The sequence below is a fragment of the Protopterus annectens genome, chromosome 7.part0 (assembly GCF_019279795.1).
Source record: "Protopterus annectens isolate FY-2018-M chromosome 7.part0, PAN1.0, whole genome shotgun sequence".
NCBI classification, from domain to species: Eukaryota; Metazoa; Chordata; order Ceratodontiformes; family Protopteridae; genus Protopterus; species Protopterus annectens.
The window spans coordinates 1,999,391,933-1,999,416,981 of NC_056739.1; the positions used below are offsets into that span (position 1 = coordinate 1,999,391,933).

Sequence of the window (25,049 nt, forward strand, 5' to 3'; positions counted from 1 at the left end):
TTTTGTGTTTATACACATGAAATATTTATTCTCCAGTTGGGTGCTGGCTTTTTGTTGTTGTGAATATAGAAATTGCCTCATGTTTACTGGCAACTAGTTAATTCTCAAACAAACTGATATGGTATGTGAGAAATGTATTTACACAATGACACTGGAGGCACAGCTCTCACATAAAAGCATTCCTAATGTCAATAAGGTTGTCAGTAGTAAACACGTTGCATCCATCACACACAATTTAAAGGAGACATATCGGCACACATATGCTGAGACACTTACATGTAACCTTCCTAAACCACAAAGACCTCCTAGATGAAATGCACATAACAAATACCCTCAACAGCCCCAAATGTGCTCTTTCAAAACAACACCCACATCAACACATAGCGCTACATCTCATGGAGCCTCTACCTCTAAGCCCATAAGGCAAGCCACCACACAATCCAACATTCTAGTCACTGGAGACTCCATCGTGAGACACTGATGTCTCTCTCACCAGGCTGAGTAAGGAGAAAGTGACAGTCAGTTGCTTATCAAGGGCTAGGATCTGTCACATTACACATGCACTCAGGTTATTGGACCACAATTACCAATATGACTCAGTCATAGTCCATGTGGGAGTAAATGACTTGAGACATACCTCCCTAGACTATATGAAGAGACATCATGGAGCTCTCGGAATATGTGTCTCAGGCTGGTATGAGCCTAGCATTGAGCAGCATTTTGTCTTTTCCAAGGATGATGCCACAATACGAACAAAAGATGGCTGACTTTAATAATTAGATTAGTTTCTGGCATCATTCTAAGGGGGTCAATATCTGTCAGCACGGAAGGAGATGGTCAACAGACAATGCTGCTTTGCCAGTGATGGTCTGCATTTTCCCTTTTTAGGCTTTCAAATATTAGCTAAAACATTGTTTTTCCCCATAATGCCTTTTTTAGACAATGCCAAGCTGAAAGATAGCAAAAGAAAACCAAGAAAATCTAAAGGTACTACTGCTCAATGCTAGGCATCTAAACAAAAAACTCCACTCCCTAGAAGCTCTCATTACCCTAGAGAATGCTGATGTCTGTGCGGTCACTGAGACATGGTTTAAAGCTGTGGAGAGCACACCAACTGTGCAAGGTTATAATGTCTTCTACACATTTAGGCCAGCTACTTCACAGGCAGGGACACAAGCCAATAAACAAGCCACCCTGGTGGAATCACAAAATCAATAGGCTATGTAACTGGAGGAAGAAAATCATGGCTCAAATTAGGAGGTGCAGCACCCAGCAGGATAAAAGCACTCTTATCAAACTAAACAAACAACTTGGAGGACAAATAGTCTACCAAAGCCAAATTTGAGGTAAGTTTGGTCTCCCAGGCCAAGGACAACCAGAAATCATTATTTAGCTATATCCACAACCTCAAAGGCAATACACAATTGTGTGCAGAACTCACTGTAAATGGAGCCACCTATACTGAGCCAGAAGGTAAAGAAAACCTCCTGGCTGATAAATTCAGCTCCAACTTTACCCCTCTCTCCCCCTTATCCTTCCCTCAGGAAATATTATGAAATATAACTCCCCCTACTATAACTAGGGAATAGGTCCTTAATGTTCTCTCTTTAAGACCAAGAACACTGCATCAATGGGCCCAGACAATATCCCAGGATGCCTTCTAAATAGCATGAAACATGACCTATCAGGGCCTCTGGAATTACTATTTAAATGTAGCCTCCAACCAGGCTTTGTGCCTCATGAATGGAGAAAGGCAACAGTCATTCCTCTGCACAAAGATGGGCCATCTACAGACCCTGGAAACTACAGACCCATAAGTCTCACTAGTCTTACATGTAAAGCCATGGAAAGAATTATCATGGAGATGATCAACAGAGATATAGTAAACCTCCAGATGCTGGACCCAACCCAGTTTGGTTTCGTCAAGGGCAGATCATGCCTACTCATCCTGGTGGACTTTTTTGAGAAGGTAACCAAAGCAATGGATCAGGGCAAAATCATTCACACTGCCTACCTTGACCTGGCCAATGCATTTGACTCAATACCCCACTTGGGCATTGTTGACAAACTCTGGATGTTAGGTACAAGCCCATAGGTTACCCGGTGGATAGCCAACTGGCTCACAGACAGGACCCAGGAAGTTAGAACAGGGGAGTCCTCCTCTACAAAGAGGCCAGTTACAAGTGGAGTCCCTCAGATATCAGTTCCTGGACCACTCCTTTTTGGAATTTACCTCTCAGAAGTCAAGGCAAATGTCAGTGGTCTCTGGCTGACTAAATTTGCTGATGATTGCAAATTAGGAGCTGCCACTGAATCTCACACTGACAGAAATGTTCTCCAGGCGGGGCTGACACAGACAAACAACTGGTGTCAGAGCCATGGACTAAAACTAAATGGCTAGAAATGCATAATAGGATCCTTTGGGAAATCATCCATCTCTGGTAACTATCATATTGACAACACACCCCTTAGAGTCGACCCAGTAGTCAGGGACTTAGGGACATACACAGATAGTACTCTAGCATTTGACCATCACGTGTCTACAGTGGTGAGGAAATCATTCTATGTTGCACAACTTATAAACAAAGGTATGGCATCTAAGTCCAAGGAAGTAATTGTTCCACTGTATTCAGCATTCATCAGACATATCCTTGAGTACAATGCTCCCTTTGGTATGTATCTAAGCAGGCATATCCAACAGTTGGAACGTCCACAGAGGTTGATCACTAAAAGAATACAGGGTGCAAGTAAAATGTCCTATCCAGTCCACCTCAAGGCCCTATCCCTGTATTCTGTCTCCTACAGGCTTTTGAGGGGGGATCTATGTCTAGCATACAGGGCATTGTCAGACCCCACTCTAATGGACCTCCTGCATATCCACAAAACAAATGGCACCAGAATTACCCACTCAAAAGACTTAAACCTTGCTTGTGATATAAACAGGACCTGACAGAGAGCTAGGTATGTATCCCAGAGACTACCCTGTCTATGGAACAGGCTCCCCATCCATGTGAAGCAGAGTTCCTCCCTAACCCAATTCAAGTGCAACTTGAACAATTGGATGAGAAACCGGAAATTCATCCCTGGCTTGGCACCTATGTCTCTAATGGACACAGGTACCCTGTAAATGGTTCACCTCCCAGGCCCCATGGCTTATACTTATCAAGGGTATCAGAACTTGTCAGAGATTTGGGATGTATGGTTAGGCTTAAAAAGGTCCTTGTGGCCGTTAGCGTAGTAAACACCTATGAACTACACTAAATTTCATATTACTGGCCAATTACAGAGCATGCCACACAGGAAATTCTACTGTAAAAAATATACATATCCTTTATATAGTTTTGGATTTTATACTTACAGGAAAATATGTAAAACATACATCAATACTAGATGGCTATCCACCTTTCTTCTTCTTCTTCTGAAATAGCAGTTTAGTGTAAGCCATGTATATGAATGCTCCCTTGCAGGGATTTATCATACACCAGTTCCATACTGTTACATATAGGTCTATGAAATCAGTGCACAAGCTGTGCAGTCAGAAATGCAGAATAATGTAAACAAGACAACTGTCATGAATTATTTTGGTACTTACTTGGACAGCTTATAATCTACCTTTATGTATTTATTTGTTTAAGTGTGTAGGTAGGCTAGTCTGTGGACCTTTTTTCAGCTAGGACCTGAGCCAAAGGCAGCACATTAACAATATGATAACAAAGACAATAATAAAAATAATTACTAAGGAAAAAACACTGAATTATTCAAAGCTTGTATGAGTGTGACACATGTAAAATAACTCTGAGCCAGCTTCTGTTCATTGGCAGGTAGCAGACTATTTTTAAGACTTCATTTCAAAAATGGGATAGACTGTTTTGCCCAACACTGTATCTATCTTTTATGGAACTGCGTAATATAAACTTTTTAAAATTATGAATTTTGATTCATCAGATGTAGATTTTTTTGTCAATAGAATGCTCTAGTTCCCACCTCACATAATCTCCCTACACTATGGCTATAATTCTCAATAGCCTCCCATTGTTTATACCCCTAATAAACTCTAGGAATTAGCATAACTCCTAGAATGGAACAATTCAGTAGCCTAGAAATTAACTGCATGAATTAATATAACTGTTAAAAAATTTAGACTGTTTCTGTTATTGCATTGTGCTAATATGATAAACTGTTAAAACTTTGACTGTTTGTAAATATTACTCTTATTGCATTGTACTAATATATGCATTCTACTAATATGTGTTTTTCTATTTGTTTAATTTTGCTTCATTTGTGCACATTACATTTCTCTAATAACTTACTCATGTTAAATCTGTAATTTGTAATTTTCTGGAGCTTTTCTCCCCAGCACTCCATTGAAAATGGGCTCCTCATGGCCCAGTGGACTATCCTGGCAAATAAACTATAAATAAATAAAAATAAATAAATAGAAAGCACAACATAAAAACAAATGGCGCTGGTAGGTACTCCACTTCAAAAGTGATATAATATCTTTAGCTACAGCAAATTTCTTGGTGTATTCATGGATTCATGTTTCTTAATATAGTTCCAAAGGGATGGAAAGATCAACATTTCCAGAGTCTAATAAGCCCAAAAATAAGGAAACCAAGATTACACAGTAACATAAGGAATAGGGACATATTAATGCAAAGCCTTGCAGTCACATTTTGAAAGAAATCTCTAAAGAGATTTCTCCTTAACTCCTGGCTCTGTACATGTCTTACAGCAGGCTGACACTACCCATTACTCCTTCCTTCTCTTCCTTTCTCTCTCTTCTTCCCTCTCTTTTCCTTGCTCGTCTTTTCCCCCTTTCCTCTCTTCCCTTCTCTTATTAGCCAAAGCACCAGTTACTTCTCAGATAGCTCCCTACTTTAACTCCATTTCCTAATCTCTCCCAACTGCAAAATCTCTTTCCTTTCTCGTAGTCTTTTGCCCATATTTAAAATGCTTAACATCTTTACCACTGGTTATCACTATTGATTATACTTTACTAGGTGTTCAATATCCTATGACTGTTGTTTAATATTCACTGTATGATTTTCTGATCCTGTATGTTGATTCTGCTACTTATTACTGCTCTTCATGTGATAATATTATGTAGTTTATTAATTGAACGATGTATGTTGGAGCTTTTCTCCCCGGGCCTCTACTGAAAATGGGATTCATGGCCAGTCGGACTTTCCCGGTAAACAAATGCCAAATAAATAAAATAAATAAAAATAAAATAAATGTATATTCCAAACAGCCGGAACAGATTCTTTTACGGGCACAACAGGTGTACACTAATTATACAAGATCTGTAATCAAGAACATCTCAGAAAGATTACACTAAGTGTACATGCAGTCTATAATTTGTAGCAACCTTTTTGAATCCCCTTCAGTATTTAATGCTGCAAGAAAATCAGTAGGAAAATTAAAATTAGGAGGAAGAAGTTGTGAGCAATGCCTGTGTTGTCTCTTTACTCAGAACGGTGTACACTTAGTATACATTTAGTGTAAGCGTTAATGAATCCCAGGGATCTTCACTAACAAATGGTCTTTATAGACTTAAACATAACATCTGTTGATTTGAAATGAAGCTCAGCACACATTGTTAAAAAACAACTGAGAACTAGTTTTGCTTAGGTTTATGTGGACTACAGTTATGAAACCTGGTTTACACTGTTTATAATAAGTCAATTTAAAATCTACAAACCAATGCAATTACAGTTTCATATATGCTCTTACCTAAGGGTGTGCCATATTAAACAAAGCTATGCGCTTTGTAAATGTGGGGAAATTGAAAACATAATTTAGTATCTGCCATTCCTCAGATTCTAATTATTTTGTGCTGCTTTTTTTATTGTACCGATTTTGTAATGGTCACAGTGATAAAAATTTGGTATTTCTTAATGTTGCCTCCGTTCGCTGATGCTTTAGCATTGATACAAAATATCATACAATTTTTGTCTTTATGCTGTTTGAAGAACACCACTCATAACACTTCTGTGCTTTTTGCAAAATGTACATATAAGAAGCATCATTTGCCTGTTTATTGAGATATTTAAAGAAATATGAAAACATATACTTAATAACTAGCAATGTACATAACACTGAATATCTCTCTCAAGATGTTCAACTTACTCTACAAATATCAAAGAAAGCCTTCTTCAGCAATATCACAGGTCACAGGTTTCATCTGATGTCATGCAATGGTTTGTAAGTCATTTTTTTAAGTATTAAGCATATATGGAAATAGTTTATTTTCATAATTGCTACCATACAACTAGCAATATCTCAGATATAGTATTAATATAAATGGACACTGACAATGAATCTTCCTGTATCTCTCAGTTATGAAAATATGAACATAAATATGAAAATATGAATGATAAGTGACATAACAGTAATTATTTTCTATACTGCATGATATCCTACACTAACAATCTTACTGTTATTTTTGGAGGGCAGGGAAACCCAAAATGCAGCTGTTACTGTGAGTCTTGATACAATAATAAGGTTAATTAAAAGGATATATGAGGGATTGGAGGTTAAAATCAAAGTGGAGGCTTCCTCTCTGATAAGTTGTGTCTGAGCAGAGGAACCATGCAGGGGTGTCCTTTTTCTCTGTTATTTGCATTATATTTAGAACCATTAGCAAAGAAAATAAAGGCCTCAAAAATTCAAGGATATAACTGGTATGGTGTTCACGAAAGTTGGCTTTATTTGCACATGATATTAGTTTGTACCTGATGAGCCTAGAAAAGGACATACCAGTGATGTGGAATACTCTGAGACAGTTCATTTTTTTGAGATAAAAAATTAATGAAGATAAAATAATGATTATAACTATAAACTATATACCATGCATGAATTGGTCCAATAATACCCATATTTATTTGGACATGATAAAAATGAAGTATCTAGGTGTATGGATTAAAAAGGATTTGGTTATGGCAGCTAAGGATATGTGGGAAGACACTAAACAAAAGATAATACAAAAACTGACAAACTAGAAGCTCTTGCATATAGATATGGATAGGAAGATACAAGCAGTAAAATGTTTTTATTCCCTTTAGTTTTATACACACGCCAGTCATATTTTTTCAACCAGAGGAGATCTCATGGGCAGTAATTAAAGAACTGAAGGATTTTATTTGGGAAGGGAAGGGGGCAAGATTGAAGTGGGATAAGCTGATCCTCCCAACAGGACAAGTAAGTTTGGGATTACCTGATTTGAAGGTATATTTTAGAGGTTCATAGTTATGGTTCTTATACATAACACAAGAAGAAATTTACAATTCAAAGTAGAAAAGGGTAATGATGAAGCGGGGGGAGGGGGTAAATTCAAGAAACAAAGAAAGAATGAGATTTTGGATACAGATCCTTAAGGAGAATAACAGCAGTCATACAGAATATTATGTTCATAAAGCAGCAGAAAGTATACTAAGGACTAAGCCAACATGAGAATGGAGAAAAGAGTTTCTGCCAATAGGGATGAATGCAATTAAGGGTACAAAGAACAGACAAGAGGGGACTGGAATTTACTGGAGTAAGATGGTAAAGGAACCAATGTAATGGGAGCAAATAATTAGAGAAGGAAATGTAAAAGAATGGGAAAAGGCCAAGAAGATATTTAGATTGCAGGCTAGTGATTGCCTTGCCTATCAGGGATTGATATCAAAGTACAGACAAAGAGAAAAGGAAAGGCTAATCCTAAACAGAAGACCTGCACAGGTTAAGTTTTTAGGCAAATCTAGAACAGAAGCTGCTATTAAAAAGGGATAATTAGTAGGGCATCTAAAAGTTTGCATAATAACTATAGGAATTAATCAGAAGAGGTTAGAAAAGATTGGGAAGTAAGATTAGTTATGCAATTCACAAAGAAACAGTGGGCAGACATATGTATGGCTCCGAAATATGCAACAAAATTTAGAATATTTAGAATTTTTGCCTGAAAGTGTTTGCATAGATACTTTATACTCCAAGCAGATTCCTTTTTCTCAGGTAGATGGCAAATGTTGGAGGTGTGATATGAAAGGTAGAGGAAATTGAGAACATATATTTTGGGAATGTAATGAGTTGGTGGACTTAAATTCCCTACAGAGCACTCTGTCAAGAATACTAGGTGAGCAAATTAATGTAACTAAGTTAGCTTTTTTGAGCTGGGATACAGGATCTTAATTGCCTAGACATAGTAAGGCCATATTAAATTTAATTCTGGTAGCTGCCAAAAAGCAATTATTAGAAAACAAAACTCAAAATCTAAACCAGCTATACCTGATATAGTGAATAGCATAACAGAAGTAAAAGAACAGGAAGTGGGATCTTTAGACAACGGTAGCAGTAAATTACATTGAAAAAAAATGGAAATTGTGAGCAAGGCCTAGGAGCTGGATTTACAGTGAAGAGGAAGGAGGAGATAAAAGTACTTAGCATGGAAAAAGACTGGTTGATAAATAAGCAGGATGACCTAGAAAATACATCTGGTGGGGAAAATGGTACAATTTTTAAAATACAGTAAAGATTAGAAGTACCAGACCCAATAAAATTGATTCATGAATGGGTCTGATTCATGATTAAATACTGTCAAGACTGGATCTCTAAGTGGACTGGATTCACAGATGGGAAAATGAGGCAGACATTTACAAAAACCATGCAATTTCATTGTTAAACTGCACAGTTGTAGTACTATGAAATGGCTGTGGAAGCAAGTAGCATAAGAAAATGGTCTCAAATAATGGCCAAGAAATGTGTACTTATGGAATGTCTTCCAGCAGAGATGGCAACAGTTATGGATCCCTTGAAAATGCAATGGACTCTGGTGAAATGATATACCTGACTGTTTTCAGAATTACTTAGCAGGATGAGGTGTAATACTGCAAAACAGTAGACGAGGAAACTAATTTGTTACAGAGTTGCAGTAAAGGAGAATGAACCCTATGGGTGTAGCAACAACAGGGAAAGTGAACTGTTAGAGTTCCACACTAATGAAGCAGGTGTGGGGCTTGCAGATTTGTGACTGCTGGACTACAAGCACAAAATTGTGAAAAATCAGAGGAAGAATATTAAAAACTGAACTTAGTGGGGGGAAATGAAAGTGGCTGATAGGTATTAACTTGTATGTGTAAAGCAGGTAAGAGAAAGTATAACCATTTATGTGTTTAAAATACTTTTACAGGAAGTGTTATTGTTTAACAAAAAGGAGAAGAATTACTGAGGGAGGAAAATAAGTGGATGTATAACTATAATAGGGTGCTGTACTGATATTAAAGCTGCTGCATATTTTGCATTTGCTTGAATTGGTATTTTTCTATGTGAATAGAAAGTGCAGTTATAATGGATGGCAATGATGGGAAGTTCTGGTGGGCTCCATTGAGGAGGAGTAGGTATAATGGTTAAGGCCTTTACCTAATAGATACACAGCGGAGGGTTTAATTTTGACCTCTGTTTTTCACTAGGCTTGTAATATCCTGCAAAATAATAGCCTAGTATTTCCATACAAATCATTGGTTTATATTTTATAGGAGGTCTGGGTGTTGGGGATTGGTATAACAGTTAAGGTGTTTACCTCACAGACTCAAAATACAGGGTGATTCTCACCTTTGAAGGAAATTGGTTAGGCTTAAAATGACCCACAAGGGCAGCTAGCCTAATATTTATATATGCAACTGCTATTTTTATGCATACATATTAAGAAGACGTGGGTAATATTGCTGTTATATATTTGGAAGACATGATTTCTTTTGCTTTAATAAAAAAGAAATACATTTATACAGGCAAATAAAGTTATAAGATTGGAGGATGAAATGGTATACTGTGTTGAAGATATGATTTTTGTAGAATATGCTGTACCTGATGTGCTATGGGTCTTCTTAAGAGGAAACAGAGGTAGAAAGTAGAAGAAAGGAGAGAATGGAGGCTTTAGCCTGGGAAGTTGTTATATTAGGCTACTAACTTAAGAGATGGCCTATAGTAATAACCACCAGTGGTCCTGAAGGGAAAGGCTGGTGTGCTGATAAGGCATACTCAAGGGACTGGGATGCCCAGCTCTGAAGGAGTAGTGGATAGGTCTAGGGGTGCTTGGGTGATTTAGCACAGCAACATGGAACATGGGGGTGTAAACAATCCTACAAGATAAGAAGGGGTGTTAGTTAAATTAGTGAGAGAGACTGTGAGTGTAATAAGCATGTAAGAGCTAAAACTGTGTAAAAGACTAGGAAATTACAGACTAGGATGTACAACTTGGTGTGGGGTTGAGTAAGGGAGGAGGGAACAAGAAGATTTTGGCAAAGGTTGGCTGAAATGACAAAGTAGTGAATGTATAATGTTTAAGGGAGGTGGGTAATGAGTTGGAGTATGCATGAGCAGAAAGGGGTGGTAATGGTTGCTTACTGTCTCTTGAAAGTGGACTGCATGGATACAGTGGCGGCATGTTTGGGGGCAATGGAGAAGGTTAAGAGGTAAGTGCATAAGATAGTACGGGGGAAGATTTACTCTAGTGCTCTGCCCTGGAGCTTGACAGTTTATATGGAAGAGTAAAGTTTAGTGTCAGAAATCATAAAGCATTGAGAAGAGATATGAATTATGAAGAGAGAGGTGGGGTGCAGAGACATAGTATTCTTAAAAGTAGGAATGAATGCAGGTAGGCATGCAGGTTGGACAGAATACTGGTAGATAAAGAAGATACTGGTGTAGATATTAGGAGTGTGTTGGATCACTTGATGGTGATTACGCAGTACAACTGGGGTAGGTGGATGATTATTAGTTGGAGGCAGAATCTCTATAAGAGGAGACATAACCTGAGTACCCTTGTTGACCATTGATAGATGGTCATTGTTAACAGAGTGATTCTGATCACAGAGTTGCTCTGCTAACAATGACCATCTAACAGTGGTCAGTAAGGGTGCTCGGGTTATTACACAGCTAGGCTTGTAAAGGCTCTAGGGCCATCGACCTCGGATGAACCTCCGAACCTATGACAGTTAGAGCAAGTGAGGCCACTATAGGGCATGGTGGAGGATGTGTTAGAAAGGAATAGAAATGAAAAAGAAGAGACTAGAATTCAAGAATGTAAGCAAGGGAAAGCTGCATTGTGGATGAAGCTGATGGGATATAGGGAGGAAGGAGTGAACTGGTACAGAACAGAGAAAATAAAAACAATAGGATTTAAGAAAGGGGCAGTGAGAAGAGCAAGGGGAGGGGTTAGCATATTGGCTAAGGTGTCCAACTCACAGACACAAGGTACAGAGTCTCACCTGTGAAAGGGAAATTGGCTAGGCTAACTCACTGGATTGCCAGCTGGCTCACAGACATGACTCAGGATGTTGTGATTAGGGATACCACCTCTTCTAACAGACTGGACACCAGTGAGGTACCTCACTGCTCCATGATGGGAACTCTCCTATTTGGCATTTGCTTCTCAGAGGTAAAGGTTAATGCCTTTAGTTGACTGAGTTCAAAGATTAATGCAAATTGAGAGCTATCATATCATCCCCCATGTCACAAACATCTTTAAAGAAGGTCTAACACAGACAAATGACTGCTGCCAAAGTCACAGATTACACCTCAATGCCAAGAAATGCATTACTGAGCCTTCTGTGAAAAATGCCACCAAGGCTAATTACTTCATTGATGACATACCCCTAAGAGTTGACCCAGTAGTCAGGGATCTGGCAGCATATACAGACAGTAATCTGGCTTTTCATCACCATGTGACCAGGACAGTAAGAAAATCATTTTATGACAGCCAACTTATAAGTAAGGGCATAGTATCCAGTTTCAAGGAAGTCACAGTGTCACATTACTTGGCCCTTATCAGATCCATCATTGGGTACAATGCCCCCTTCGGCATGTACCTGACCAGGCATATGCATCAGTTGCAACACCTACAAAGGTTCCTTACCAGGAGAATCCAGGGTATAAACACATTGTTTTATAATGATCACCTTGAAGCCCTAGCTCTATACTCTGTCTCCTAAAGGTCACTGAGAGACGATCTATGCCCGACATACAATGCATTCTTGAATGGAGCATGGATGACCTTCTACACATCTGCAAAAACAAATGGCATCAGAATCACTAGATCCAAATATTTACATTTTGGTTGTGACATAAAAAAAGACATGTTGGCGAGACAGATATGTCTCAGAGGATCCCATTCCATTGAACAGGCTCCCCATATATATATATATATATATATATATATATATATATATATATAAAGCAGAGTCCATCCCTAACCCTTGTTAAGTGTAACCTTGATCACTGGATGGGAAATCAAAAATTCACTTTGGGTCTGGCTCCCATGTCTCTGATAGACAGAGGCAGACAGTAATGCCCAAACTAATATCCCTTCCCCCACATAACCTCTAGAAACTTCATAAGTAACATACCCTAGCCTAATAAATGCCCATGATACATAGGGGCACAGTTTGGTTGGATTTCATGGCTAGGCTTATAAAGGCCCTGGTAATTGTTAGCCTAGTATGTAACTATGAACTTATGAACCTTTTTGATCATGAGCTTAAATGAGGAGTTAGACAGGGTGGAAAAGGTGCAGACAAGCATTGAAACATAGAGAGTGAGAGAGAGAGAAGGAGGGCAGTATGATGGAGTAGGGGAAGAGACTGAATTTATCATGTTGGTTTGGAGGTAAAATGACTACGCAATCAGGCATAGATTCTAAAGATGAGAATACAGGGTTTGAAGTGGGAGGGTACAATTTAGGAGTTGATTTTTTCTGAAAAGTTTATTAGGAACTATATAAGGATTGTCATTGGGGAGGGGTTCTTTGAAGAATGGAGGGGATCTGTGGTGGATGATGATGATGATGATGATGATGATGAAAAGGATAGAGGAATTAAATAAAAAAGTGACTGTTAGAGACCTGGTGGAAGCAATTTGATACACAAAAAGGGGAGAAACAGGAGGGCCAGATGGTTGTCCATAGTCTTTTATAAGGTTGTCAGATTAGGGGTGAGGAATATGTTAGCAAAATGTTTTTGGAGAAATATGGAATACAGAGATGGTTTTACTTTTGAACAGAGTAGTGGAAGTGGTGAATTAGCATAAAGGAAATGGAGTCTGGAGGACTCAGCAAACTACAGGCCAGTTCTGTTATGCAACACAGATGCTGAATTATCTGTTATTACTTACAATCTAATTGTTTACTTTATTCATTAACATTACTGAAAAAATGGATTCACCTCCTCTCATTCTGTTTTACAGTATTATAACTGCATACCTACAAATGTATACATTCCATATTATCAGTTTCTATTCAAAATATTACTTATTAACCATCAATGATAGTATTCAAAATTATGCATTCTTTCCTTAGTCTTAACTACTATACAGCATTTTTCCTCAAAAAAACTTTCTGTTTAGAACAATAACTCAATAAGTAGGGACAACTCTGACCTTTCTCTGGGGTCTGATCCCAGGACCGACAGCATTCTATGTGGTTGCCACAGATTTGTGATTACTTGTTGAAGGATTATTCTTTGATGGACAAATTGCTGAAAGTAATGCCACAAAAGCCATGTGATCACATTTTAAATCCTTTTTTTTTGCATAGGAACAACCCCCTGTACCTCCTCATGTGTGTGGGGAGTCTCTTAACACACCCTACGTTATATATACCACCAGTGAAGAAAGTGCAACGTTAGGTGATCGTTGAAAATGGCTTTCAGTGATAAAGCCATCTCACAGCTGTCAGTCGATTAATCAGTGCTTGATGAATACACATATTGCCGACTGTCACTACCACTCAAAGAAAGGAAAGATGTGAATAAACTGGTAAGATTTGAAATGTTATCTTGGAAAAAGCCACTCAGATCCTTAAGTCCATAAATCCATGACAATTCCTGCCTTTTAGGGAACATGGAAAAACTTATAGCCCCAGCAGAAGTGACAGACAACTGCTCCCTTAACTCAAAGAAAACAGTTTGAGGGCTTCTCTGGATAGCTTTTAATACTGACTACGTTGCCAGGAGAAGGTATGAAGTGCCAGCAAGACAAAAACTTTAGCAGAGCAATGGTACATACTAGAGTTTTTCTTCTCTCTTATTAAGCCCTCTACTTACCAAACATTTCCTGAAACCCATTGGTCAGATCAGAAGGGAGGTTAAACCTGATTATTTTTCTGCTCTACAGAGCAAACAAATATATTGTGTACAAAAAGTTCAAGATGTTAACATTTTCTTTAATTGAATTTAATTTTCAAGATGTTGTTTTTCCTTTTCCTGAAATGAGAAGATCATGAGACAGACATGAAGGATGGCTATTTTCTCATCCCTGGTCAGTCTCTCTGGAGATCTCTTTTATTATAGACCAAACTGAAAGGAATAACCTTAAAATCAGGACTTTGTCCTCTGGGTCATTGGCCATGTCTTTTATCTTTGGTTTAAACCATATTTGCTGAACAAGTGAAACAGAAATGTATAAAAAAAGACAGCAGCTTATTTACATAAGCATATTACAATATAAGGCAATTTGCACAAACCATTGGGACAAAATCACGAAGGAAGTTTGAGAACTCCTCTAAATATAGAAAATTAGTAGGAAAACAGGCTTTTGAACTAGCATGCATTTCCTGAAGGATATGAAGTGTGAAATCTGAATGTCTGGCATTAAGAACTGTAATGTTCTGTGAATTATCAGGGCAGGTAAATAAGAGACATTGTGGACATTCTGACAACAGGGAAACATATGGGGAATGATTTAGCCATCATTGTTAGCTACCATGGGAAAGTGCTGGCCTGCATTCAAGATAGCAAACAGTGATTAAGAGACATGCAAATTAACCAGTAATGAGGTTGTTCCACATTGTGACTAAGGAATCTGGAGGCTCCACATGGGTGAAACAGCCCTTAATGTGACAGCTAGGGTTCTATATGAATCTTTGGGTTTGAATTTCAACAACTCATTGGACGACAAATTAAATATGTTTAACACATTCATTTTATTTTAAAGGAAAACAACTAATCAACCTTAAAGTTGATTGCAGTGACCTGTTAGTTACCATTGATGTAAATTCTGGATGATGTGGGTACAGAATGGATGCGCAATGAGTTGTTGAAAGACAATACTCTCAGTCACCGGCTCTTTCAATACAAGAAAAAACTGTGGAGGGAGGGTCTTGTCTTCTTTTTATTGGCATTTTTCTATGTCATCAACAAGTTTAGATGCCAGACAATAAGAAACAAACTGATGTGCTGACGAGAAGCTTTTATTCTGAGAGTTACATCTGACGACTACAGGACAGGTGTGCAAGAAGATTGCTTTGGTGATCCATAGATTCCCTACTGAAATGTTGGCACTCGAAATGCTGAGTGCTGACAAACTGAAAAAAATAAGACCGAAAACACAGGAGAAGAGTAAATTTTGAAAATCAACATTTCTCCATTAAACTTATTTTTTTTTGGGGGGGGGGGCAAGCAACCACACTCCTCAAACTTCTTATATATACCAACTCTGAACTCTCCATAAATCAGAGAAAACAGAAATATTCCAAGAAATGGCATCTCAGACTTCATATATGTAAGTCTGTTCCATCAGTCATTCAGTCTCTATATTTTGGGACTTGCTATAGTGGGGTTATAGCTACGATCATGTTACTAGCCTGTACTTGTGCACAAAATTGTAGTTATAGTCAAATCCACAGCATGTACTTGTGTGCAGTACTCTAGCTTTGTCAGTACTCTAGCTTTGTTCATGTGAACCTGTACTTGTGCACAGTACTCTAGCTTTGTTCATGTGAACCTGTACTTGTGCACAGTACTCTAGCTATGTTCAAGTTACTAGCCTATGCTAGTGCACTGTACAATACCTATGTTCCAGTTACTAGCCAACATTTGTGCACAGTACTCTAGCTATGTTCAAGTTACTAGCCTATGCTAGTGCACTATACAATACCTATGTTCCAGTTACTAGCCAACATTTGTGCACAGTACTCTAGCTATGTTCAAGTTACTAGCCTATACTAGTGCACTGTACAATACCTATGTTCCAGTTACTAGCCAACATTTGTGCACAGTACTCTAGCTATGTTCAAGTTACTAGCCTATGCTAGTGCACTGTACAATACCTATGTTCCAGTTACTAGCCAACATTTGTGCACAGTACTCTAGCTATGTTCATGTGAACCTGTACTTGTGCACAGTACTCTAGCTTTGTTCATGTGAACCTGTGCTTGTGCACAGTACTCTAGCTATGTTCATGTGAACCTGTACTTGTGCACAGTACTCTAGCTATGTTCATGTGAACCTGTACTTGTGCACAGTACTCTAGCTATGTTCATGTTACTAGCTTGTACTAGTGCACACTACTTTAGCCATGTTTGTTATTAGCCTGTACCGGGACAATATCTAGCTGTGTTCATGTTACTAGCCTGTACTCTAGCCTCAGTGGCAGTCTCCACAACCATGTATCCTAGCTTTCCTTTACTTTTGTATACTTTGTCCCATTATATAAATGATCTCAAAATACAGGCATGGAGTCATAAGGCAGATAGTGAGTCTAAATAAGTGACATGAATCAGCAAAAAATATTCACCAGTGTGAGCAAAGCGATGCAAATTTATTTCAGTGATGATGAAGTGAACACCCATGAAGAAATTTATTAACATTTCCCACACAAGATATGACAAACCGCTTACTCTGGGAAAGGGACAATGGAGTTCTGTAAGCTTTATTCTCAAATAACTGAAATAGCAGGTGTTTCTTAAGAGGTAGTTTCAATGCATGCTGTCATGGAGACTACTGAGGAGCCTAGCTAAATTTCTCAATGTCCTCAGTGTACTGTATGGTTAAGTGACTTGTTTAAAGTCATACATTAGTCAAATGGATACCGAGTGAAGCAACCCCTGGACTACCAGAAGCAGTTCATTAAGAGCTCCTGGTTTTAATCCTCTATCTGCCGGACTGGAAGTTAAAAAGCTGACATACTGCTAATGTTGGCAGCCAAAGTCTACTTCATAGACACTGGCATTCAGAGAAAGCTAGACAATTAGTATGTCACAGCAGTGCAATCACTAAACGCCTGACAGTCTTCTTAACAAAAGTGGATATCGTAGGGGCTGTATTAAATAACCTCCAGATTTCTTTTTCAGTGTCACCTCTTCAGTTTTTTTCTCTCTGAATGACAGTCACGGGGGCCTTTCATAATCTCTCAAAAAGTATTAACTTGTACATTGTACAGACTGGGATTTCAAAGGAAAATAATGCCACCATTATGATCTCTTAATACCCTAAAAAGAGGAGTGGTATAGCAATAACACTGCTGCAAGCAGGTTTATTGTGCTTTAAGCATGGGGCATCTGGGGGTGAATTCTGATACTTAGTTGAATCAGATACATATTTGCTCTGCTTTTTAACTTTTGCAGCAATAATTCTAATATGAACATTTATTTTGTCAGTTTATGTTCTGAATAGCTTATATTTTGTAAAAATTATGAGGAAAAAGATACATACATCTCGTCCAGCAATTCCTGTTTCACCTTTGTCACCCTAGAAGATGAATAAAAAACATAAATACATTTAGCTGCTGTATTTTCAAGATAGCAATTTTAACAACAAAATAACCAATAAAAGTACACCATCCACTGTAACCATGCATGTGAATTATCTACATCATTCTAAGTGAAAAACGTACTAGGCTAAATGCCTTTGTGAGCTAATTTAAGCCATGTGAGAATCAAACCCTGCAACTTGTATCTTTAAAGTAAGCACCTTAACCATTATTTCACCCTCCCTGGGTATGTACATCATTAACAATTACATGGTGTGTAGTTTTGCACCTCTTATAGCCTACATTTTCTGAAAAAGCATACCATAATATAATCAAGATGTCTACTGTGCAACATCCTAGATTAACAATGTTAGTGTCATTTTATTAATACATCCCTGCCTTTCTATTTTTGCCTATTATAAACTGGTAAGTTACTTAGTTAAAATGTCAGACCCAAGAAAGGTCTGGATGCCATAAGGAGCTATAGGTGTTAACTGGAAGTATACAATAAAGGCAATAAAGACTTGAATGAGATATATATGCACACACACACACACACACACACACACACACACACACACACACACACACACACACACAGACACACACACGTGTGTGTGTGTGTGTGTGTGTGTGTGTGTGTGTGTGTGTGTGTGTGTGTGTGTGTGTACATGTTTAGACAGAGAGCAAGCGTGAGTAACAGTAGAACAGGATACACCAAAAATGAAGCTTCAGCTGCAAAGTGATGAACAACAGTGATGAAATATTCCATATTAGAAATAGCTATATACTCCCTATGCTCTAAGTATCCAAAACAAAAGGATTAGCTGTGTTAAGTTTTCCTTGATCATTTATTTTCCAGTACGATGACAGCTTTCATCATAAAACAGATTCCTCTATTCACAACTTATATCCAATGCAAAACATCTCTGTTTCTCAGATGGAAAAAAAAACAACTTGATGGTTTCTGAGATGGAAATATTACCATTCACCCTAAAGACAAAATAAGTTATCAAATAGGCAAATAATAAATGTGCAAAACTGGCTGGTTGCTCATAATTATTACAATTATTTAATATTACTTTTAATTAATAAAGAATAACACTTGTAAAAGAATCACCTGATAGCTGAAGCTCATTCAGTAATTTTATCAATTTCACTGGTATTAAAATTGAAGAATGAAAGATAGAGGAGACAGACCAGTTGTTAGTTGTGTATCCATGCAATATTTTTAAGGCAGTGACATTTATACAGCAGATTGAGGGCTCTTTGGTCAGCTATCATTAGCTAACAAACAAATGACTTCACTGTCCTCTTTTGTTTGAAGCACCACCAGAGGTCAATTTCCTTTAAAGAAGGATGAAGAAAAAAGAAATTGAGGACAGACAAAGTGTTAGGGGCAGCCATGTACATATCAGCCATAAGTGACACACAGACTAAGGTATACTACACTATATCCCTGCACTGGCTACAGTGGGTAGAGTGTGACACTGAGCTACCTGGTGTAAAGAAGAAAGAAGACTTGCCACAAAAGGGAAGACATGCAGTTTGCCTATGACAGGGAAGCCCTAGGAAGGCAATGACTGAAACAAATGCTTAGTCATTTATTTTAGCTTGACTCATTGTGATCTCAAGGACTTTAGCAGGCCAGGGCTGTCTGTCAAAAACTGTTTCCTTTAGTTCTTGCAAATTTATATTCCTTGCTTTGGTAATGCTCTGCCATAGATCTTCCCTGCATCAATGTTTTTTCTAGTGAGCCCTGTCTCAGCATTATTTCGTTTTAGTTTTAATACTAGGTTTTCTAGTGAACATTCTGGATATATCGCTTAAGTACTGACTGATTTGATTTTCTTGCAGTCCACAGAATTCTTAAAAGCTTTCACAAGCACCACAGTTCAAAAGCATCGATTTCTGGTACATAGCCTTGTTTATAGTCAAAGTTTTACAGCGATATAATATTACCAGAAAAAATATAGCTTTCACTACAGACTTTTCTGGATGATGTGATGTCTTTGCTCTTTCCAGATCTGCCATAGTTGTAGTTCCAAAAAGCAATAGCCTTTTCATTTCATGGCTGGAATCACCATCTGCAGTGATTTTTGAGCCTATAAAAATGAAATTTGTCAGTGTCTCCATTACTTCCCCATCTTTTTTCAAAGAACTGAAAGGAATAAGCCAACATGGGAATGGTGAAAGGAGATTTTGCTGATAGAGAAAACTGCAATTAGGGATACAGACAATAGGCAAGAGGGGGCTGGAATTTATTGGAGAAAACTGGCAAAGGAACCAAAGTATTGGGAGAAAAAAATCTAGACAGGGAAAGATAACAGAATGGGAAGATGCCAATAATTTATTTAGACTTCAGGTTAGAGATTTCTTTCTCTATCAAGGAGTGATATTAAAGTATAGACAAAGAGAAATAAATAGGGGGGTCCTAAATGAAAGACCAGCACTGGTAGAGTTAAGTAGTTGCTGTTAGAAAAGGAATAATTAGTACAGCAAATAAAATATTGCATGAGAAATATAAGAATCAATCAGAGGAGGTCAGAAATGATTGGAAAGGAGATTGGATAAGCAATTCACAAATAAACAATGGGAGATATATGTGTGTCTCCCAACCATGCAACAAAATCTAGAAGATTTAGGATTCCTACTTGGAAATGTTTACATAGATATTTTTATACCCCAAGTAGACTCCAGAGAATTTTTCCTCAGGTAGACAGCAAATGTTGGAGATGTGATGGGGAAGAAAGAGAAAATTGGGAATGTATTTTCTGGGAGTGTAATGAATCAGCAGAATTCAAAGATTCCCTGCAGACTACTCTATTGGAGAGACAGGGTGAGCAACCTGGTATAACTAGGTAAATGATTTTTCTGACTTATGATACAGAATCAGAATTGCCTATACATAGTAAAGCCTTGCTGAGTCTAATTATGATGGCTAGGAAAAAGCAATTACTAGAAAATGGAAATCAAAGTCTAAACCAACTGTATTAGAAGTAGTGAACAGTAGTAACAGAGATAAAACAAGTGGAAGTGATATCTTTACAAAAGGGTAGGAAGTCAGGAACAAATTACACAGGAAAATGGAAATTGTGGAAACATAACATACAGGGAAGAAATGAGTTTTAAAAGAAGATAGGATTTGAATGATCTATGTAATGTGTGACTGACAATGATTGGGTAGATTATAAGTTATGTATACTGTTTGCAACTGAAACTGTGTCAGTATGGTTTGCGCTGTAAAATGCTTGCAACTGGGATTATGTCGATATTATTTGCATTCATATATATATATATATATATATATATATATATATATATATATATATATATATATAAGTGTATGATTGTCATTAGTGATAATGTAATAATGACATTTCTTGTTAAACAAAAAACATAACTCTGAAAGTTGATCCCATAGTCATGGATCCAGCAACCTATCTTGACAGCAAACTGGTTTTGGATCACCATACATCTACTATTGTAAGGAGATCTTTTTCATCATACAGTTTATATCTAAAGGAATGGCATACAGGTCCAGGGATGTAATTGTTCCACTGAACTCGGCTGTCAATAGTACAATTATTGAATATAATGTTCTTTTTGGTATCTGCCTGTCCAGATGCTTGCCACAGCTGGAAAAAGCTATAGAGCTTTCTCACTAAAAAAAGTAAGGGCCTACATCATAAAAACTATGCAGACCTTCTCAAAGCTTTGTCACTCTTCTCAATATCATACAGGCTACTAACAGGTTGCCTCTGTCACATGTATAGAGCCCCAACAGATCCTAAACAATCAGAATTGTTACACATTCACAAAATTGTAATCTCTTTTGGAACATAAACAATACATGTTGAAGGGATAGTTATGTCTCACAGAGAATACCACTGTTATGGAACAGTCTTTCCTTTCATATAAAGCAAAGTATTTATTTTAATCTGTTCAAAGAAAATGCAGATGACTATATGGAAAACTATAAATCACCCTTGGCTTAGCATCCATGTCTCTTACAGAAAGGGGCAACAAGTAAATGCCTTAACATATCCTTGTTCTATCCCCCTTTGTGTTATTCATATATAAAATATAAGGGCTAAAAACCTACTATGGGAATGTAAGGCAATGACTCTTAAGATCCTCACAGATCCACAGCCTAACAAATATGTATGAACCTATGCCATAGAAGATGATGGAGAAGATGTCACAGAGAAGCTAGAAGAATTGCTGAATGCTAAGTCTCTTTCCATTGGCTAACAGCATGCCTTCAGACAGCACATATCCTGCCTATCCAGTGTGATCCTGCTTTAAGACAGTCTTGTGTATTGGTGCACCTTGACTTTCACAAAGATTTTGACGTTGCTAGAACAAGATGCTCATTAGACAGGAACACATAGGAAGTCAATAAGTAGAATAATGCCACAGGGCTTTATTCTGGGACTGGTCCTCGTTTTTTTGTTCAAAATATCATCTTGGATTGGGACAGTAAGACCGTGCTGTATACTGCTGAAACAATGACTAGTGCAGTACTTACTGATGGAAAAGTCAGTCTCTACAGAGATACCTGTGGTGGTTTGCAAAGGGGGGTAAACAGGTGCTAGCTGAGATTTAATCCACAAAAGTGCATCATGGAGAATGAAATTTAGAGAAAATGTATATTTTTGGAGTAAACTTACACAGAGCATAACAGGAGAGACACTGGTGTATTAATCACCTATAAACTTGATGCTATAATTGTGAAAGTGCAGTACTGAATGCCAAAATGAAGCTGGGGTAAATAGTGTGCAGAACAGATTTCAGAGAAGACAACCCTACTGTTTTGTGGTACTATTAAATCTAAATATGGGGTGCTGTCTACACTTCTGAAACTATACTGAAGAAGGTGTACTGGTAGAAAGTATGCTACACAGTTATCAAAATGTGAAAAGAATGTAAGGATTATATATGAGGACAAACTTAAACAACTCAGCAAGCTTACATTAGAAAGTGAAAGCAAACGCAGGAGTGTGATTTGGATACACATGCACTGCCTAGGGGAAAATGAAACAGATGGCGTTAAAGAGGAAGTGCAGAGTACAGGAGAGACAGAATGTCATAAACATTTGGAAGGGGATATTTCAAGAAAAACTTGCAGGAAATGTTACTTTACAGTGAAGTTGAATGGGCTCTGAAATATAATATTTTAGGCAATGGTATAATATAAACTATCAAAGGGATTTCAGATATGCTATGGAAGTGTTAGAGAAAAATGCATCTCTCATGGCACAAATAAAATGTTAAATACTTATGTTAAACATATGTAATATAAAATGCATAGTTATGTAAACTGCAGATACTTACTGTAGTTCTACGTGTTTCACAACTGCATTCTAATATTAAACTATAAAGTGTATTAACAGATAACTGAAGGTAAAGAAAGTGTTGAAGGGGTTAATGGATGTACTATGGTCTACAGACTTTGGAATGCCCAGGAAGTGAGGAAAGTACACAATGTGAACAAGATTTTGTTTTATGTGAACTCAGGCCTTCTCAGGCTGGGGATGGGTAGTTACAAGGAATGTTGGGGAGATAAAATATTACTGGTACTGAAATTTACAAGGTTGAAAACAAGACGGGTTGCCAAGCAGGGTGGCTTGTGTTTTTCTAAACCATTATTTTTACTAAAAACATGATTAGTAAGTGTTCACATGCAGCACTAAGTGAGAAGCATGAGGATCTGCAAAGACCCTATTTGCTAAGGTAAAAATTCTGCATTCAAGTTACTGATAACAAAGCTGCTTGGTGAGACTGATTTTTAAACATTGTGAAGGTTGTCTCCCAGCGCTGCAATATGTGGATTTAAATAAAAAGAAAATGTTTTGCACATCCTGAAGAGTTATTCTTGACTCAAGACTAAAAGGTAATTAATGTTATTTATGCACATTTTAAACTGCACTTTAACACAAGGAAGAGGAAAGGATGGATCGAGGATGTGTATTACTGCTTTCATGATCATATGAAATGAAAGGCATCACTGCAGTTACAACCTTTTTTGGCATGCTGTCATGCTATTAAAATCCAATTCCTCCTTGGTGCCTGACTGTGTGAAGCAGAGGAATAGAAACTTGACTACACACTAGGCAACTAGTGTTCAGTCAATGGCATAAAAAGCTGGAAGAGACAGGTAGAAAGGGTTGGAATGAGAGGTTAATGCCAGCTATCCCCATCATGGGGGAAGGAAGGCAGACTAATATGCTGCAATGATGACCCTATGGGAGTGACAGTATATCATGCAGCGGTATGAGTTGGAGTGACATTACACAGGATGCAGGTCAAATGGACTGGTGTAACATATAAAAGCATCTCCCTAGGCACTGCTATAGTGACTGTTTCAAACCACTACAGGGATGGGATAAGCAGTGGGAGTGCTCATTCATATGATGGGCCACTCTCAGTGCTCGACTCTGACTTCCCCAGGGAATTAATGAGCTTAAAGCTCAGTAGATCTATAATATAACAGGAAGGAAGCTAGATAGTCTGCACAGGTAAAAAAACAAATCCAGTCCTCTTTGGGTCCTGTGCTGCTGCTCTGTTCAGGGTTTTGTCACTCTTTTTTGACCAGTGGAACCAAATTGAGGTATAGATTCCTTCTGTAACACAAAACTCCTTCTATAACACAAGATGTATACCTGTCAGTTGCTCCACTCTGCTACCAACTGCAACAGCAAGATCTCAGACTTACTGCTGCCAAAGCAGGAAGTAATATCTTGAACATATCAGTGCTCTGTACCAGTCATCTGTACTAGGTCTTTTACTGTCATTATCAAGGTGTTCACAGCAGAGGAAAAACACATACCAAACAACAATGCAACAAGTAGAAGCTAAAATCCAGTACTACAAGTTCATTTATAAAGTATAACCAGTGTTTTAAAAGTTAGTGTGCAAAAAGGGCTGCTTTTGTTTTGTTTTGTTTTGTATTTTTGTCTGCAGAATCCCATTATAGGCAAATAAGAGGAATTAAGAATCAGAAGCATATGGCACTAAACATATTGTTGGAGAAAGGAACATCTACTTCTCACACAGTATGTTGTGTCTTTCGGCTTTTCCTGGTTAGGGGTCACCACAACGGAACTCTGGTCCGCTAATGATTGGCAGTAGATTTTTACGTGCCGAGTTGCCAGCTCTGACGCACAACCTTCAATGAAGGTACGCCCACTCACGCATGTCTCCACACAGAAGACTCTAGCTGAGAATCTAACAGGACAACGTCTTACTGTGAGGCGACAACGTTACCGCAGCACCACCACCGCAGTACCTGTATAAGCAGGCAGGATTCCACAGAATTAGACCTTATTTACACTCTTTAGTTCCTTATCTGTCATCCTTTCTTCCTACTGTTAACAGAATGTGTGCAAACTGCCTTCAGACATTCTTTTTATGGCATGTTTTCACACACTAAACTCAATCTCTTTTCACAATCCTGTGCATTAACACTTCTTATTAACATGCTGCTTTTACTTGAACTAGCTCAGTCTTTTGACTATCAACATAATTATATATAATTCAAGTTTTAA

At 37.8% G+C, this 25,049-nt stretch overlaps 1 protein-coding gene across 3 annotated transcripts in view; it reads right to left on the reverse strand.

Annotated features, from left to right (window-relative positions):
- Positions 1–25,049, reverse strand: part of LOC122807296 (collagen alpha-1(VII) chain-like) — a gene marked incomplete at its 5' end in the record, with an annotated part of 1,562,855 nt that overhangs the window by 958,023 nt on the left and 579,783 nt on the right. For all 3 annotated transcript variants that reach the window (XM_044078425.1, XM_044078422.1, XM_044078423.1), the window contains 1 exon segment: positions 17,463–17,498. In XM_044078425.1, coding sequence (XP_043934360.1) covers positions 17,463–17,498 — 36 coding nt within the window.